The sequence below is a fragment of the Falco rusticolus genome, chromosome 1 (genome assembly GCF_015220075.1).
Source record: "Falco rusticolus isolate bFalRus1 chromosome 1, bFalRus1.pri, whole genome shotgun sequence".
In the NCBI taxonomy this organism is placed as follows: Eukaryota; Metazoa; Chordata; class Aves; order Falconiformes; family Falconidae; genus Falco; species Falco rusticolus.
This window is the reverse complement of record NC_051187.1, coordinates 71863735-71883648: the sequence shown is the minus strand read 5'-3', so window position 1 is coordinate 71883648 and position 19914 is coordinate 71863735. Positions and strand designations below refer to the sequence as shown.

The window sequence follows — 19914 nt, the reverse complement described above, 5'->3', positions numbered from 1 at the left end:
CAACTTCAGGTTTTTTTACTGCAAAGCAATAATATTAAAATTGTGGAAGATCACCCAGATATAAAAGTAAAATTAGAATAATATGAACTTTTTCTTGCACTAAACTGTTTGTCCACTTTCCTTAGTGATCTAGACCAGCTGAGGAAAATTAGACGACGAAGCCCCCACGATGACATTGAGACATTCACTGTGTACCTGAGATCAGATGTAGAGGCAAAGTAAGAACATTTTTATGAAGGAAAATGTTAGGATTGTTTAAAATGGATTATATGAGAGAGAGAAAAACCTTTTAAAAATCAGGTTTACAATGTGAAAAGGCAATAATGTTTTCTATTTTCTGTCAGAACACATTTTATATCCCCGTTATTGTAATAATTACATGGTGTAAGTAAAATTGGAGGGCATGTTTCATGTGTCCAAAGCTTAAGTGCTTGTCCTTAGCCTCCTCTTGCCCAGCTTTTTATTCTGTAAAGTAGTCTGCATGGCTTCCTATCAGAAAGAATGATGTAATGTTTTGCTTTTACGAAAGGCATTTGTAATGTCAAACTGCAAAGAAATTGCTGAAATAGAACCGCTGTTAAGGTGCTTTTACTCTTTGCAGATCTCTTGAAGTGTGGGGTAGTCCAGAGGCTCTTGCTAGAGAAAGAAAACGACGTAAAGAGGCAGAAATCAAGTACAGAGAAAGTGAGTATAGAGTTTTCAGATAACTTCAAATTTAAACAACAGAGTAATTGTTAGAAATCCACTAGATGTTACATTATTTCATCAACGTACAAATTTTGAATTGGCAACTGCTGATAAAGTTTTATAGCATAGTGTTAGAGTAACATGTTAACTATTTATGCAGATATAGTCTGTTACTATCTTACGTTTTGTCATCTATCTGATATAGCAAGAATATACATCCAGTTGAGATCTGTAGTCATTCTTTGGGGGGTTCAATTTTTAGATTATGATTAACATCTTCAATGGTTTCAGATTTTTTTTTTTTATTGAGAGCTTTGGGAAGACTTAAAACCAATCCAGATTTTTATACTATACCATTACTCATTTATTTTTCCTTTGAAAGTAATTCAGCTTTCCTTTATGCTTCAGAAGGGGAGGGGGGAAACACCCCCAAATCATCTTTTTGCTTAATATCATTGTTGTCATCCTTGCTGGTATTATCAGTAACAGGTACAGTCATATCAGTAGCTTGTAATGGATTTTGATCTGTCTAGTCAGTTAAAATCACAGGAGAAGCAATAGTACTTCAAGGTACTTATTCCAATTATGCACCTTAAAATTAGAGGTCTTGTTAATTTCTTTGAAACTATTGTGCCACTGGAACATGCTCCTAGTAAAAGGGTTAGAGCTGCAGGTACTTGTTAAGGTACCTGTAAGTGTGTGTACTGAGGGTGCAGTCAGTAGCTTCAAAATTTTTAGCGACCAAGCAGAATAATTCTTGGACAATTAAAAAAATGAGATTAAAATAATACTCAGTCATAATAACATACTGAAACATGTATACTTGAAGTGGTAATCTTTTTTTTTTGCAAACTATCCTTGTACTACTGGCTGTTTTACTCTATTTAAATTGTTGCGTACAATGTGTTTTGTATAACTTTGTAGGGGAGAATCTAGCACTGCAGCTTCTAGATACTGTAGTATAGCAAAGTTTATTTTGAAGTTACTGAACATTGTTAGTGGATGGAAAAATGCTGATAAGAGACTTGCTTTGTAGCATCCTTCCCCCTTTCCTTTGTGGTTAAGGGGCAGGAGAGGGGCAGTAGAGTACCTGGATTTGGTGCACTGTATTTTGGGCTTTTCTCTCTGTGTATCATCCTTTGTTGGTAGAAATGGTGGTGATATATAGAATCATGATAGACTCTATTTGGCATTTTGCATTAGTATATAGTATTAGGTGGTTCTGATTAAAAATATTAGGAGAGGAGTTTTTCACGAAGAAAGATAGACCATGTAGCTCTTACTAGAAGTTGGCTGCTACATTAAAAAAAACCCCAAAACTTCAATCCCTTAAACTACTGGTTACTAGTATGTATTCATGATAACAATTTTGTATTGCAGACCTATTTAGAAACCAAAGGCTGCTGAGGGAATACAAGGAGTTCTTTGGAAATACTAAGGTAAGATGTGTTTTAAAGTTTTTGTCTAGAAAAATGCCATGAGATGTACTGACATCTTTTGAAGTAAAAAAGTTGTGAAATGGTTGCATAAGCTTAACTAACGATTTTATTTGAACATTTATTTGCACCGTAATATACCAGATCTATTCCTGATTGTAATGTAGTGGTAAATGTTTCGATGCCAGTTTAAATGTGTTCCTACTGTGGCAGTGTAGTCCACGAGTAAGGTGGGGTGTGGTTTGTGGTTGGTTTTTTTTTCAGTCAATTGTCTTATTAAAAAGATCGCAGGTGTATTAGTGATTTCATCTATAGCCTATAAACATGTATAGTAAATATATTGTTAATTTAAAGAAATGAAATAATTTTCCCAAGGAAAAAAACCCCAAACATGAACACTGTGCTCTGGCCCTTCCTCTTTGCTTAAGCAGACCCATTCCCTAGATCCAGTGGCTCTGCTGTGATAATCTTTCTGCTGCACAGCTGGCTCCTGTCCTTACGGTTGCAGTGGCCCTTGCTGGAGGCCTTTTAGGTTTATCCTTTTTATAGCCATCCATTTGTACAAATGTGTAACACCCAACTGCAGTTTGGGTGAGAATGCAGCAGTAAATTAGTAGGCTTCAAGGACTGTAGCTTCAATTTGGTAGTACAGGGCAATGCAAAGATTTTATTTAATAATTTGTATGGTAGGTCCTTCATGAGGTCAATATATGGTCATTTTATTTTAATAATCTCTTATTTCTTTATATAGCCACGCTCCAGTGCAGCAGCTATGTTTTTCAAGGGACCAGGGAAGGTGGTGATGGTAGCTATTTGCATGTAAGTTAAAAATAAATGTTTTGTTTATGCAAGTATAAAACGATTTATTTTTATTATCCTGGAAATTAGAACAGTCTGTATTCAAGCTAAAGATAACTGTGTGTCTCTGTAACTGAAGTTAATAAATTTGTTTATTCATTATTGGCAGGAAAGGTTTTAGGTAAATACATCCATCAATATGTAGAGATCAGGGATAGAATATATCTCTGATCATAGAAGAGCAAATTTTTTGAAGTTGATCAGACTAAACAGTTTATTAAAGTGAAAACTGAAATCTTGAAGGACATGGAGAGGCAGGCATTTGAAGTTTTCCTTTTTTCTTGCTCCTTCTTGCAAGGAAGCTTTTCATATGTTTTAAACAATCTTCCATATAACCAACAAAAAGAATTCACTTTTCTTTTTCTGCTGTTATTCAGCTCTTTTCCTCTCTAACTGAAAGTGGGATATTTTAGGAGAGGTTTTTGCCTTTCACATGCCTTACAAGTTTGAATGAAACAAAACTAAACTAATGATCCAGATGTAAAGCAAATGAACAGAGACTCTCTGGCATGAAATACATAGAAGTATATTGAGTTTTTCTCAGGAAATGATGACTAAAATTTACTTGCCATAAAACCTGTGAATTTTTCAAAAGTCTTAGTGTGGCTTCTTTTTAGATTTTTAGGACGTCAAATCCCCCCACAGATTCGGAATTTGTAGGGGTGCAATAAAACATAAGCTGAGTGCCTGTTGTATTATCTGAAGAGTTGAGGGCCCCACAGCTGAATTGTACCTTCAGATAAGCTGTTAACTCCCTTAATACAACATTGAGAAGAATAATACAAAAGTCAAGAGACTGTGCTCATGAATCTCATTCAATGTATTTTTCTTTCTGTGCTAAAGATGCACTACGCTGTGAGTTGGAAGAACTTGTAATTAACACAGGGAGTTTAAATTATGGTTTAGTGTTAAAACAGCCTTCCTTTCTTCTTGGGTTGTCCGCTAACTTATGCATTATTTATACTTCTTACCTGTAAGTTATGGTGATGCTTTACCATCTCATGAGGTAATGAGACTGAATTAAAAATTGTAAAGCACATTCAGGTCCATGGGTGAACGGAGGTATAGAAAACAGTGCTACCTCTTGCTTGAAGGAGTGGATGTAGTCTCACAAAAATTCTTTAAGGATGACCTTGACAATGCATGTTACTTAATTAAGTGTATAGTTTTGTGTATATCAAGGGGCTGGACTCGTGCTTCCTCTAACTTTATAAATATTGTTTCTTGGCATGTGGTTGTTCAAAACTGCAGCTACAAGATGTTGTTAATACTTATTTATAACACGTAATTGCATTTGAATACTTTTTAAAATTGCCAGTAAGCTAAATTGAAGTGTATTAAAAAAGGTAAAGGAGAATGTTACAATCCTCTGGTATGATTTTCTTTGCAACATGATTGTAACCTGGTAATGAATGTTTGAAGTGAGAATGTGGACTGGCATTTTAGTGCTGTTACCTTTCTCTGTACAACATAACACAATGCTCACAGTCCAGTGAGCTTGTAGCCTAAAAAAGACTTGACAGGTCACCCTGGACATCTTAATGGAAAAATTCCATAGATAATTTTTCAGTGTAATCTAATGACAGCCTTGTCTTCCTGTCTGTTGTCTTATGTTTGTTTGAATTGCCCAAGCTGAGATTGAAGTGGGGAACCTTGCACTCCATCCAGGATTGGAAGGGAATGTATAGGAGTGAAAGGACTGAAGAACGAGAAAAGGAAATTTTTACGGCTTGTATTCTCCTGTTGAATAGGCAGTTAGTTGTTCTGAGTAGTGAATGTGATGGTAGTTTTCAGGAAGTGTAACGTATTGGAACTGCTTAGAAATTAACTAGTTTGCAAAAGTAAAGTGTATATCTTTACATATCAAGTTTAGTTGAAAGAGCTTTGCAATAGTAACCATGCAGAAAATCTGTATGTTGTATTTGCCTCTAATGATTAAATTGACACTTAGTGATTAAATTGACACTTGGTTTCACTACTTGCCAGTAGGTGATGCATGATTGTACAGCACTTGTGGTTTTGCTGAGAATATTAAGGACCAGATATTCTGTTGGCGTTTAGTTTATTTCTTTGCTTTGTTTTCAGAAATGGGTTGAACTTCTTCTTTAAGCTACTTGCTTGGGTTTACACGGGTTCTGCAAGTATGTTTTCAGAAGCCATACATTCTTTAGCAGACACATGTAACCAGGTGAGTATTTTTTTCCATTCTGCTTAAGTTAACACTTGTAATAGTTTTTCAGGAATAAAGATAGATACTTAGAGTAGTTGTATTACACTTGAAAGCAAAAAAAAAAAAAAAAAGTTAGATTCTGAAGTTTTTTTAGAAGTGAGTTGAAAGAGAAGAGTTGTTGTAAGCAGACTTACACTTGGCTACTTCATAGATAAGTGGGACTTGAAACTAAGATGATGTACAAAGTATACCTCTTTCTTATTTTGGTTCATATTTCAAATACTTTTCCTGTTCGTTGTTGTAATAGAATGACAGACTTTGTTGCTTAGTCATCTCTTGGTAGAATAATGAGAATATGACCCTCTCTGTTTTTTTTTCTATTTCTAGACTGCCTTAGCAGCCTCTTACAGCACAAGTAGCCACATACCTGGCACATTTACTTTGGGAGGTGGTACGGCAGACTCAGAGCTGGACAAGTAATATTAGTATGCAGGGACAAAATTAATGCTCGTTTTTCCACTATTTTCTTTAGCATGCTTGAGGCATACATTACAAGACCTTTAAATTTCTCCTCTCAATGGAGAAATAATCTTTCTTGTTGCAGTTTTTGGTATAGCAAGGCTTTGGAAACAAAAAAACCCACCTAAAAATGAGTGGCTGAAACCATCCTGCAACTCACGCAAGGATTCCTTGGATAGCTTGTGCCTCATATAAAACGCAACAGTCTTATGCCTCTCCAATTTTAAAGAATGTATGGAACATTAGAGCAGACTTAATATCTTAAAAAGCATTATAAAATAGTTTGGGATACCTTTTTGCTTCAGTTGTACCTGGTATGCTTCTCTGTCCAGAACGACTGATTTGAGGACTCACATTTTGTTTGCTATTTTTCTGTAAATGGGTTTACACAAACTTTCACCTATTCCAGCTGTAAAGTAAAGGGAAGGGTGCTACTCACTCAATTGATAATACTTAAATTTATGGGGAGGCAGCCTTAGTGTGTGATACTCATTTGGCCCAGTGTGTCAATTTATAGGTGAACCAAGTTTGATAGTGGCATTATTGACCACTTATGTGTGGAAGAGCTATTCTGGTTTTTAAATGTGAAAGTTAAATGTTCCACTGGAAATGCCTGGGGTTTTTGCTCAAATATTCGAGTATGTGGTTTTGGGAAAAAACAGGAGAAACCTTGCTGCCTCAAAGCAGCTTGCTGCTGTGAAGACTGAAGTGTCTAAATTTTAATACTTGTTATTATGTTTCAATAATTCATAGTCCTAAAACAAAGCACATGCTTCACAGAATTAAGGTGTAGATTTATAACTTACTGCATCAATAGTGTAATACATCCTAATTAAATATATGCCAAACAGGCCATTTAGAAATAAAAACCTCCTGCTATCTTACTTCAAAATAATTCTTTTCTACAGTTTGGAGAATACGAAGTTCACTACTGAAAGAAGCTGCAGTGTAAAATTATTGCTTTAAATGTAGAATGCCATCACCATAGTCTCAGTATAATTTCTTTTCAAGAGGGATTTATTTAAATAGCTGTGTTTCCTGAACAACTTCATTCCTTCACATTGAAGCAGATCAACAACACTTGTGATTGCATGTAATGTTCACTTTCAGTTGCAATTCTAAAATTATAATTAACAGTAATTATATATATATCCACACACACACAGACACACACTATAGAAATACTTACATATAGGTATAATTAACAATTTTTTTTGGGTGGTAGATTTTGATGACAGATTTTGAGGATTATATTCCAGCTCTAATAAAGTATCAGTTACAAAGCATATGTGCAGATAAGCAAACTGCATCTGCCTTTATCTTTCAAGTTCAGTTGATAAAGGTTTCTAAATTTATTTTTAATAACAAAGGTTTTTTTCCATTTGTCCTAATTAGGCATTGCTAGCTTTGGGCATCAGTCAGTCTGCAAGGACGCCAGACCCTAGTCATCCGTAAGCTTTTTGAGTAAATAATGATTTTGGTAATTATATAGAGGAGTAAGATCAGTTATTGTTTGTGTGTCATCTTGTTCTTTTTAATCTGCCATTTTGTATAATTTCTGAAATGCATTGTTTCTGATTTTACAATAGATAAAATATGGAAAGAGATTTCTTCCAAACTGCAGGAGTTGCAGCTTCAGTGGCTTGATGCATGTTATATTTACTGGTTTTTTATTTTATTTTATTTTTCAGTGGTATGTTTTTTGATACGGTTTTAATTTACATTACTTCTTCAAGTTATTTTGGACTCTTCTACCTCTTCCAGTGGATAGATTTACTTTGTTTTTAAGCACTGTTCACGTGAATGGCGAGATCTTTTAGAAACAAGAAATACTGCCCTTTTTCTGTTTTCAACAAAGTGCTTTTCTGCAAGGCAGCCACTTGTATCATAAGGAGATGTGTGTGACCAACTGCTCTTTGTTTTTATCTGAGTAATAGGGATATTATTGACAAGTTCTTACAACTTATGAAAGTTAGAAGCTGTATTCTCTATGATACTTTCTTGGTATTGACCTGCTTTACACTTCACATGTTTGAGCAGTCATACTGTAAGCACTAGTTCGAAATACACCTAATGTACAGAATTAATTAAGCTTTTCTGCATTAAAAACGTCAGATAATTTGAAAAATATTTTAATCTTAAATTTGTCTAAATATTCATTGTATCTCCTTCCCCTCCCTCACTTTTTTCCCTTCTTCCTCAGTGTAGTCTTTTGTACTACTGGTTTTTCAGTATTGCTAAAGAAATGTATGGTTTCTAGTACCAGTTAATAAAAAAAAAAAAAAAAAAAAAAAGGGAATAAAGGTACACTCCTAAATACTGCCTTAGCTCTTCCCACTGTTTTTAAAAACTGCAAGCCTTGAATGTGTGTAGTTAGCTGAGCTGCTTAAAGGTGTCACAAGCTTTATTCCCTTTAAATTAGTATTTTAAAATACGTAGACTGGCTGGATATAAGGCTAAAGTTTTCATTTAGAAGTAGCATTTCAATAAAATGTAAAAGTGACATGACTATTGGTTTGATTTTTTTTTTTTAACGGTAGTAAAACCCATAGTCTTTGCACAAGAGCTAATACAGCTGTGTAAATAGCTTGTTTAAAAATGAATTAGATATCTATGCTTGATGTCCTTGCATGTTCTAGGTACCCTTTTCCAAGTGGCTTTTCTTTTCCTTGTATTAGGTTGGATTTAGCAGCTTTGTTTTAGATAGATGTCCAGTCCTATGATGGTAATTTCAGACATGGAAAAACTTGTAGCTATGTTTGCAGAGATACAGAATCTTACTTTCCTAAATCACTTTCTTTGTTTTCATCTAGGTATGGTTTCACAAACATGCGCTATATTGCCTCCCTAATTAGTGGGGTGGGCATTTTCATGATGGGTGCAGGACTTTCTTGGTATCATGGGATCATAGGTTTACTCCACCCTCATCCTATAGAATCTCTTCTCTGGGTAAGCTGATCTTGTTTGATATTGTATCTAACTCTGGTGACTTAATAGAAAGTAATGGCACAGTCTGAAATTCACTTCCTGAGTCAGTTTGAATCCCAGCACAATTAACTCAAACCATCCTTATTGAGAATGTTTTTAAGAAAAAGAATCATGTTAAACTGTAGCTGAACTTACAGCAAAATGAGCTGTTTTTTAAACCCTGCATCTTCCCTTCACATCTCCCAAGAGGTCCTCCTTTCCCACTTTACAATATATTGCACAATTCAAATATTGTTGGCTGCCTTCTGTTTAGGGACACCTACACAGCACAGTGGGTAATGAGGTTCTGGAATGCTGCATTTGGATAGTCTATGGTGAAGAGATCTGTACAAATATGCGTATAACATAATAATTGAGACTTTTTTTTTTTTTTCATACAGGCATACTGCATTTTAGCAGGGTCACTGGTATCTGAAGGAGGTATGCAGTTTCAAGAAACAGTTCTATTTATTTTTTTAATGTCCAAGTGTACAATATGAGTAGTTACAGTAATAATTGGTCCTTGCTTACACAGTAGTTTTGCACTCTGTTGCACATACTTGTGTTGTAAACAAACAAAAAAGAAAAAGTGGGAAAAAATTATTATCTGTCTATATAATAAGAAGTTGAAGAACACATCACTTGGAAAGTATACGTAGAATTCCTTTTGGTATTAAACTGTCAGTGGATATAGCTGTTCTGATTTGTATGGGGGAGACAGGTAGAAAATAAGGTAACTTTATGCTTTGTCATTATTCAAAGTATCAATAATTGGAGCTTTCTTGATGATCTTGTACTATGATATAAAGAAAAATTCCCCCTCTTCAAAATGGAAACAGGTCTTTTTGCCGCTAACCATTTTCAGTAACTACTTTGGTGTTGTTTCAGCTACCCTTCTTGTTGCTATAAATGAAATTCGCAGGAGTGCTCGAGCCAAGGGTCTGTCATTTTATCAATATGGTATGTGTCGTTATAGCAGTAAGGTATGTGATTATTTAAAACAGAATCTATTTACCAGTATTTGCATAAGGATCAAAACAGTTTTGTCTGATTTTCCTTTCCCCTTGCTTTATTGATCTGCTTTCTATTGTAATAATAAATACATTTGACAAATTCGATGAAAACCTGTTGATTTAAGTAATGCTACTTAGATACTTCTACTAAACTACTTGCATTTTTCAGGATAAGTGCCCCTTTAATTTTTTCAAACATTTTAGGGAAGCTTCTGTAATTGGCACAGGGCTTGTTCCTTGTATTAATGAATGCTTCCAGAATTGTGTGCGTATGCAGAAATTGAGTTTACTCTTCTATACTTACAGAAATTTTTCTTTTAAGTTGCTGATGTTAGTGTAGCTTAAGTACTGTGCATAATGTAGTAAAGTAAAGCTTTCCAAAGCAATGTAATTTTTGTTGTTGTATATGCAGTTGTGCAGAGTCGTGATCCTAGTACAAATGTGGTGTTACTGGAGGATGCTGCAGCAGTTCTGAGTGTGGCTGTAGCTGCTACCTGTATGGGTCTGACTTCTTTAACAGGTAAAATTCTGCCTCAAGCTGAGGCAATCAGGATGTGAATTTCTTCCTGTGCACGACATGAACACAGAGCATTTAGTTTATTTTGGTTGCCTTAAACACATATCTACTCTGATACTTGTACTGCGTAAGCTTCTAGAGGTTTATACTGTTATCTGATCTGATTTCTAGTAGTTTGATTTGAAGATACTTTAAAAGTTTGGGGTTTTTTCATGTCTGTTATTGATGGGGTTAAGCTTGAAAGAGGACATGCAGATGGGTCTGACTTTCTTTTGAGCGATTTTGTAATACAAACTAAGATATTTTTTACTAAAGGTATATTTATTGCAGTCAGTTATATAAATCACTTTGTGCCATGGTGGGATTACATAATTTGAGTTTCATTAGTTGGTGTGCAGCTCCACGTGCATGTGGGGAGGATTTAAGGAAGCAGCCCTTTCCTTCCTTTTGATACATAGTGCTATTAATGTTATCTTTAGATTACAACAGCTGCTCCTGAGCAGTGTGGCAAATGCAAGTGGTGCAGATAGGATGATCTATATGGCAGCTGATTCAAAGTCTCAATTTGCTGCACAGTTAAGCTTTCTAAAGAGGGAAGATTACTTAAAAAGGGACAAATAAGTATTGGCTTTGGCTTTTCAATTGTTTAACAAAATAAATATGGTAATTTTGTTGGGTTTTGGCTTTTAATGAGTTAATTGCATGTTGCATTTTTTTATGTAGAAGTCAGTTCTCTAGTTTCCTTCATAAACTTAAAAATAGATTACCGTTTCTACAAATCTGAATATGCATGAGTACACGTTTAAAACCTACTGTATTCCAGAAATGGTTAATACTTCCAAATTTTTGAGTTACTGATGAAAGAACAGACTTTTGTGCTACTACTGTGTTTAGGTGTATATAATGTTATAATAATAAAGGTAATTCTGTACACATAAACCCAAATAGCTGACAAGAATTTACTCATTTATTAGTCCTGCAGGTGACAGGAGGGACTGGAGACTTTATCTTAAGATAATTTCTTTTCTTGCAGCTTCACCTTGTTCCTTGGTAGGAAAGAATTGCCAGTGCCTTAAAAAAAACACCCCCCCGCCCCACCCCCCAACCCCATCCAAAAATAAAAAATCCAATCAAAAAGCAAAAACCCAAACCGCGCCCCCCCCCCCCCCAACTATATACTCTTTTCAGTGTGATCTCTGAATTATCTGCTATGTCTTAGAAATACTATGTGAAACTAATTTGATGTATCTTATTTAGGAAATCCATATTATGACAGTGTGGGGTCTCTAGGTGTTGGAACTCTGTTAGGAACTGTGTCAGCATTTCTAATCTATACTAACACTGAAGCCCTGCTGGGACGATCCATTCAACCTGAACAACTGCAGCGACTCACCGAGTTACTGGAAAGTGATCCTGTAGTAAGGTGAGAATCTTTACAGCTCAATCTCTGCTAAGAACAGCAAAGAGCAAGAAAATAGCATTTGGAAAAAATAGTTCAAGCACTTTAAATGGGAGAAACCTGGTGAGATTGATTATTTTTAGGGTGGATTCATCTGAGATTGTAGAATCTGCTAACTTCTATTTCTGTGCTAAAAATTTCAGTAAGTGAATACTTGTACCTCTCAGATGTTCCACAGCTGAAATAAAATTGCAAATATCTTCTAACAGTTACATTAAAGGAGTTGACAATGACTTAATGAGAAAGCCATCACAAACAGAACTGTTTTCAAATGCATGAAATGCAACCACTTCTAAATGATACTGTAATGTTGCTTTTATAGTTTATTAGCACTTAAATATTTAAATTCTGTTACTGTTAATATTCAGTGTCTGGAATTCTGTAGCAGTTGGCAGTGAAGTGCTGCAGTAGTATTATGATGTAATAGATTCTGCATGTTAGATGCTTACAGAATGAACTTAATGCTAATTTCTTTTTCTTTGGAAATCTGCAATTTGTAGTGAAATAGACTTATAGCTCACTGTAATTCTGAAATCCTGTTTAAATGCTTTTTAGGGAGCTATTTTAGCTTTAACCCTACTAAGCTTGATTTAGAAGCAAAACCCCTTTTTGTTTTCTTCAAAATCTTTATTCGGGAATGTATTTCTGTGTAAATCAGCTGGAATATTTTAGTGCTTTTTTTATTTGTAGTCATTACTGAGCTCTGGAGGAAAAACCCCAAGCCCATTAGTTAGCACCAGAATAATAGAAAGAAATTAAGTACTGCATTATCTCAGTTGCAAGCAACAGGTCTGAATGACATACCTTTCATTCCAGAAGCTAAACCAGATTCCTGGTTTGGAATAGAATTGTGTTAGAATTTCCACATGTCAGTAACTAAGCTCTGCTTAAAGTATTTGTGGTGGTCCTGGATTACTCTGAGTGTGGAGCATGTGTCAACAGTACTGTGTTAGAGTAGGTGAATTCATATGGTTATTGGTACTCAGCTTCTGTAGTTCTTTTTTCCAAAGTGCACAGGTGGCTTTTACTTGTCTCAGTCTGGAATCATAAAATTTCTTCTATCCCAAGCACCGTTTTATATTGTATTCCATTTTGTAGATGGCTGTAGCTTCTCAGCAGAGCAGGCTTAGTTTGTCTCCTTGCCGTAGATACTTTTTTGAAACAAGAAGTAACAACTTTAAAAAAGCATGTGAAAAAACCAAGTGAAGACTTGGTAAGAAACTGTGTGTTTCTCTTAAGGTTGGAAGCTGAAACATGTTTAGTTGCTTTTCCTAACGTCATTTGCAGGACCTTCTTTCTGTGTGCACTTTGTCTCGAGTGATCTCTTTTCTTAGATCCATTATATTATCTGCTTTGTTTTCTTGTAGTGCAGCTTTTGTTTTTGACCAAGTTCTTCTTGTAACAAGCCGGATATTTTGAGCTTGGTTAACTTACACCTTCTGATAAGACACCTGTTCTTCATCTCAGAATTCTCTCAAATGTAAATATATAATTAACCTTGCTTGTAACTAGGCATAATCTGGGGAAGAAGCTACTCTTAATTTTTTTTAATTATTCCAGCCATTGGTTAGTTTTTGGTTTGTTTTCAAATTTTTCCTGTGAAATGAGGAAGTCTTTTTAGCATCAAGTGTTTCATAGACTTGTAGAATCATTTAGATTGGAAAGACCTTTGAAATCATCAAGTCTGTTAACCCAGGATTGTCAAGTCCACCACTAAATCATACTTGTAAGCACCACATCTACACATTTTTTGAACATTTCAGGGATGGTGATTCTACGACTTCCCTGGGCAGCCTGTTCCAATGCTTGATTGCCCTTTTAGTGAAGAAATTTTTCCTAATACCCAATCTAGACCTCCCCTGGTGGGACCTCTTGTCCTGTTGCTTGTTACCTGGGAGAAGAGGCCTACTGCCACCTGCCTACAGCCTCCTTTCAGGTAGTTGTGGAGAGCAATAAGTTCTCCCCTGAGCCTCATCCTCTCCAGGCTAAACAACCCAGATTCCTTCAGCTGCTCATCATAAGACTTGTGCTGCAGACCCTTCACAAGCTTTGTTGCCCTTCTTTGGACATGCCTTTCTTCAAAAGGCTACTTGTACATTTTCATCAACAGCTTTGGGATTGTAGGAATTTCAGCATTTTCATCAACATTCAAACTCTCCCGTTTTCTTAAATGGAGTGTTGCAGTAGTATGCTCTACTCTTAGACTTTTCCTACTGGCACCAAATGTAAAAGAAAAAGCTCCTGAGTGCTGGTCTGCTTCTAAAGCTGTGACTAATATTTGCTCTTTTTACTTCAACCTTTCAGGTTTTTTAGCTACCAAACTACCCGAGTTCTTAATGCAATCCTTTTTGCAGTTGCTGCTTCCCAGAACAGTCGTCCCTTGTTCTTTCATGGAGAGTTTTCAATCTTTATTTTCAGATGCATTCTGCCAAATATGTAGGAGAATTACTAGGGAATCATTTAGTATTCATCAGAAGGTATTCTAGATTCAAATTGACCAAAGGATCCAGAGGCTCTGATTTCAACTCCCCACTGCCCCTGTCACTGCCACCACCACCACTTAACTTACTATTCCAGCAGCTGCTTGCCTGAGCGTTGTGTTCCACTGGCAATTATAAAGTATGTGATTTATCAGACAGTGCTAACTGCTGTCCTACTGAAATAATTAATCTCTGTGTTGTTGATCTTTTTTTTTCAGCTAAATCTTGAGGGTTTTTTGATTTTTAAAAGTTTTTTTTTTTAACCATGTTGTTTGACAGGACCTACATTCTCTAAAACCTTAATGACTGGAATTAATGCTCTTAATATATAATTTTTTCCTGCCACCTTTTTCACTATTTTTCCTTGGGTTGTCAGGTGAAGTTGTCTTTAGTTAAATGGATTGCCTCATTTGCTGGTCTTAAATTGTGGCACAGTGGTGTTAATATAATCTGGTTTTTTTAATTCTCATCAGTGTTGCAGGATGAAAAATTTATTTGCCTTCACAGTTATTCTTAGTTCTTTTTGCTTTTGAATGCAAGTTATGGAGCCTGCTGAATTAGAAGCTTTTTTTCCCTTTTAAATATCCAATATGCTTCTCTGCTACTAATAGGGAAATGCTTTGTAGTAGTAATATATTGTTTTGCTTTTTTTAGACCAAGAAAACAATGATTACTGTATGTTTCTGTCTGTTCTATATCATCAGTAACAATTTTACGATTTCCATCTAGTAGCAGGCTTGTTTCGAGATTATCCTTTGGTTTTGCTATACTTAAAAAAAGTTGGTTTGTATACTTCTGTCAGTTTGCTGGACTTCATAATTTCTTTTTTAGGCTCATGGCTGTTATTTATTTCCTCTTTCTTTTCATTTAGCTTGGTAACTTCTAGTGGTAGCCCTTACTTTGTTTATGATCCAGAATGGGCTTTCAGTGAGTTTCTCTCAGCTGAAAAATTATTTGATTTTATTTTTTGCTATACAAACATTCCATTCTTAATTCTCATTGCTACTTTTGGTGCCTAAATCTTTGTGTTCAGTTTAACTGAAATGTTAGGCTTGATGCTAAAAGACTTCCTCATTTCACAGGAAAATTAGGCTTTCAGAACTGTGAAATAAAATATATGATGTGGTACAGACTGTCCTGATTCTGTTCTTATGGCATAAACTATTCTTAGTGACATTTTCATCTTCAATATTTACTTCATTGTAACAGCTGTTGGGTAATTGTGCTACTGTGTTGTGCTGGAAAATCTGGCTGTCTGGTTTGGAGAAAAAAAAATTATAACTGATGGCTCAAAACCAGTAACTTGGTGTCCTCTGGCAAATGTTTCTTTAATGTGAAATTTACTCTTTTCCCTAGATTGGATTGATGGTGTCTACTAGCCATCTAGAAGCTTCCATAAGTAAGCTTTGTAGCTTAAGTTCTAGCATACACATTTGTATTTTTGAATTATTAGTGTTTTCTCCTTCCGACTCACTGTCTTTATCTTTCCTGGACAGATTATAAGCAGTAAGGTAGACTTTTTTTCCTTCACATTTACAGAATATGCATCATTCCACTGAATTTTATCAGGTTACTACTTAATGAGAATCTCAAATACCTCTTAGCTTCTTGCTTAGCTCTGATAGGCACTTGATTCAAAAATGTTGAAGATATATCACATGGATACAAGTTCTCTGAATTCAATAACCTTCATTGAACTGCACCAGTTATCTTAAATACCCTCTTGTGTGAGGAGGTAGCTCGATGTCCTTTAGGTTACTCCAGTTAATACTGTTTTGATTTGGTAGCTTCCCACAGAAAGCTGTGTAAATTTGATTAGAGCTAGAAATTCTTTATGGCTACCATGAAGCTTATAGTTCTTTTAATCTGCTTAAATGTTTACTAAGATGTATATTTTGGTGTATCTATATATATTTCATGGTGGTTTTTTTTTTTTTTTTTACTGTGCTTACCCGTCCTCTACCTGAGTATTACAAGAAACATTCCATAAACATTTCCTGTGACTGTTAATCTTAAATTTCTGTCTCCTGTTCTTTGTTGGCTGTTCACTCTATCAGGCTACTTTCAAAATACATGCCTTCTGCTTTCTTCCTGCACTGCCTGTGAAGTTAGTTTAGTTCTGATTTATAAACATTTAGATGAGAAGAAACATTTCTAGTTGGGAGGAGTAAATTTGCTTAAAACAAAGGACAAGCTAAATTTAAAGATGCTGTGAAATTGCACCACTTAGATGAACGGGGGGGAAAAGGTTTACTACTTTCCATCAAGTCAGCTTTATTGGTGAATCTAAATTGTGTGTTAGATTTTATTGCATTTTTCTGTGTAATAAAACCAAAGTCTGTGGAATATTTACTTGCTTTGCTTTGGAAATGTCAAAAGAAAGAATTTAAAACATTTGAAACTTCTTGGCGATTTGTCCTGTATTTTAGTTTCCACTTTTTTCTGGTCTTGATAGAAAAAATATGGAAACTTACTCTGCAGTGGCAATTTTAAATTATACTTGGCTTTAAAGATAACTAAGTTTGTTACTCTAGGTTTTTTCTAATAAGATTATTTTAATGTTTTATTTTATATTTATTTCACTGTTGAAATATACCACAGTATGTCTGGGTTGTGAGTTTACTTCATACCTTATTAGAGCACTTTTTGTTTATTACCCATGTTCATGCATCATGGAGTTTATCTAACAAACCAGAACAAAAATATGCTATGGAAAACCAGGAGTTTTCAAAGGACCAAAATGTAAACATATTGCAACATTCATGTTCTAGTATCTATTAGGAACCTTTAAATAACGCATTTCAGCATTTACAAACAGCTGTGCTGTGATTAATCATGATCAGTAACTCAGTACAGTCAAAAATGAGTTCCAAACACAGTATCTGTAAGTTTTTCTTACATCAAATGTTACTTTGAATAAAAAATTCTCCAGAAGGTCATGCCTTTACAAATTGTAATTATCTAGGAAAGGACACTTCTGTAATTGCAGTGTGTGCTTTCAGTAGTTGACAGTAGTTATTGTTCTTTTACTTCAGAATTGATGGTACTTAAAGATTGTTAAATAGGGTCAGTATATGCTTAAAACTTTGCAGTAGCAAGTAAGTTGAACTTAGAAGTTTAACTCAAGAATAGGGAAGTTCTCACTTTCTAATGTAGGATTTTTTTTTAAATACTATTAGTCTAGTTCTGAATCTGTGATGCTTCTTGTGGTCTGTCTTTTATTGCAGCAAACTGTGTATGGATGTGTTAGTGTAGCAGATAACTATAGAAACAGCATAACCAGTTAAATAAAAATCAGTATTTAATGGAAGAGTGTGGTGGCAAAATAAGCATATGTTAGTCAAAGGCAGTGGCCTTTTAAAAGGATCATTTTACTGTGACAATATTGTTAATATCAGAAGTCAAACTAGCTAGTTGTTTGTTTTATGTTGTTATACATTTTCTTTAAAAATTATGTGTTTCAGAGCAATTCATGATGTTAAAGCTACAGACATGGGAATGAGCAAAGTGAGATTCAAGGCAGAAGTAGACTTTGATGGACGGGTTGTTACTCGTTCTTACCTGGAAAAACAAGACATTGAACAGCTGCTACAAGTATGTTTTTTTTTTTTAAAAAAAGATTTTGTAACATCCAGTATTTGATATTTACTTTGCAATTTCAAGTATGTCTAAACCCAAGATTTTCAAGTAGGTGAGATCTGTTCCGCTTCTTCATTTTGAAGGATTGCAGATGTTTTTATTTTGTGTTACTGTGTTAAATATCTGTATATGGAATCCTATTATGTGCTGCTGAAACAGAGCCACTTCTGAGCTGAGGAGGGCAGATGTTTTTTAATTCAAGTTTTTGTTAGAAAATACAGACTTGTCCAAAATAATTTTGATGAGAACATATTTCTTCCAATAATATTTTATTGAATTACAAGAACTCTAGTTAAAACTGGAAGCCTGTCACCTGAGAATAAGCATCTGTTTTGGCAGAGCCATTCGCCTTGGGTGCTGAAGATGCAGTGTTATGGTTTACAGATCCTGCCATTCAAACTAGGCTTGAATATGGATTGCTGGCATCACATGTCTTAGCATTTTGACAGCGTTTAACAATTAACCACCCTTAAGTAAGTGTCTGTCTCTGATTTCAGTGTCCTTCAGAGTAGCTTTTCTTAATCCCTCTCCTCCATATAGAAATACAAAACTGCTTTCATCTGGGTTCTACGCAGCAAAGCTATGAAGTATGAAGTAAAGAATAATTTATCTGAATTACAAGGAGTTTCAATTAGGCAAAACATTTGCTTGCTTACCCGCTTTCACCAATAACTTGCTTATATATTTTGCCACCCTTTCAAAGTGAAAACTAGATATCAGATGTCTGCATTTTATGTCTGTCTATTAAATATGACTTAGAAGTTATCTAAGTTTACATTTAAATTACTGCAAGTTTTGAAACCATTAATTTCCCAGTTATTTTTAAAAAGTACTGCCTTTTAATGTCATAATAAGAATGTATATATGTTATGTAGTGCAGTAAGTGATCTGTTCATGTGTCGAGTTTGTTTAATATATTTTGAGAGGAAGAATGCCATCAGCTTGGTACAACTGTGGCACTGCAGGTTTGCTTAGTTTTATATTAGAGTCTTGGTGGCTTTGCTGTTGCAGCTTAGTGGCTACTTTTCAAAGGCTTTGTTAGCTTTTGTCCTTTACCCACTGTTCCCTTTGGTGATTGCATACAACCTTCACTGGGACTTCCAATTAATGATGTTGGGAAAGTTCTTTCTGATTGTCTCTAGTCTGGCAACTGTTTCTTACACAGGTCATTGTAGTTTCATGTAGTAACCTCGTGTCAGCTATAAACCCATGAAGAATGGCCTCTTTCAGCAGGACACAGCCACCTGAAGTCAAGGGCAGGCATAGCACTTGCCTTTTGATCTATAGTTTTTCAAACAATTAGTTCATTCAACTAGCATTTGTATCAACGTTACTCTTTCTAAAGTTGTGAAATATTTGTTGAAATACTGTCATTCAGATTAATCTGGTTTCTTTTTCTTGTGAGACTTGCTGTGATCGTTGCCATAGGTTATTGTGGTTGGAATATCTTCTAAGCACATTATTCCTCTTCAGTTGAGAGTAATGGCAGGGGTAGAAATTAACGTTGTGTTGTAGCGGTATACACAAGAAGAATTAGCTATTTAATAATTACGCTTATCTGTTAGCAATAACTGACTTGTCCTAAATGTACCACAACTGGTATCGCCTAAACTGTGGCTGAGATACTGCAGGGCAAATGGCTTCTGGCCAACTTGGTGTGAGACCTCTAAGGAAAGCTTATGACAAGGCTGTAATGTAAAACCTGCTTTGATGCTACTGATTGATGTTTGTGGGTTTTTTGGAGGGAAGGGCATAGCATCCTGTCATCTTTAACCTCATTCCTGCAGTCTCATATGCTATGGATCTCCTAGTCTCAGTTCCTATCAACTACTTTCAAGTTTTTTAATATTATGGAAGAGCTGTATTTACAGCAGCACTCATAGTAATCCTTGTGGATTTTCAGATGAGTTGGTAATGTGATGCCCAGAGTAAGCAGTGTAATGGAATAGTAAGAACATTAAGAAAATCAGGAAAAAATACACAGGGGTACCCTGCTCTGCCTTGCTGTGAGCAAGGGATACCCCAGAAACTTCTAGGAAATGAAAGAAATTCTCTAAACTTACTTGGAAAGTCAAGCAGGAAATCCATTAAAGATACAAGAAGGTTTTGTATCAAGTGCAGGTGTAACCCAGCTGTTTCATTGAATAGATACTACTCTTCTGTGTCTTT

At 35.2% G+C, this 19914-nt stretch overlaps 1 protein-coding gene across 2 annotated transcripts in view; it reads left to right on the top strand.

Annotated features, from left to right (window-relative positions):
* The window catches only part of SLC30A9 (solute carrier family 30 member 9), a 37726-nt gene that overhangs the window by 10963 nt on the left and 6849 nt on the right, over positions 1 to 19914 (top strand). The window contains exons 5-17 of one of the 2 annotated variants that reach the window (XM_037384078.1): positions 126 to 218; positions 602 to 684; positions 2068 to 2126; positions 2875 to 2942; positions 5067 to 5169; positions 7066 to 7121; positions 8484 to 8619; positions 9039 to 9078; positions 9526 to 9597; positions 10063 to 10170; positions 11425 to 11590; positions 17571 to 17700; positions 18085 to 18218. In XM_037384078.1, the coding sequence (XP_037239975.1) occupies positions 126 to 218; positions 602 to 684; positions 2068 to 2126; positions 2875 to 2942; positions 5067 to 5169; positions 7066 to 7121; positions 8484 to 8619; positions 9039 to 9078; positions 9526 to 9597; positions 10063 to 10170; positions 11425 to 11590; positions 17571 to 17700; positions 18085 to 18183 (1213 nt within the window). In that variant the 3' untranslated portion in view covers positions 18184 to 18218. The remainder of the gene's footprint in view (positions 1 to 125; positions 219 to 601; positions 685 to 2067; positions 2127 to 2874; positions 2943 to 5066; positions 5170 to 7065; positions 7122 to 8483; positions 8620 to 9038; positions 9079 to 9525; positions 9598 to 10062; positions 10171 to 11424; positions 11591 to 17570; positions 17701 to 18084; positions 18219 to 19914) is intronic. The other variant, XM_037384069.1, reaches the window with a different exon arrangement.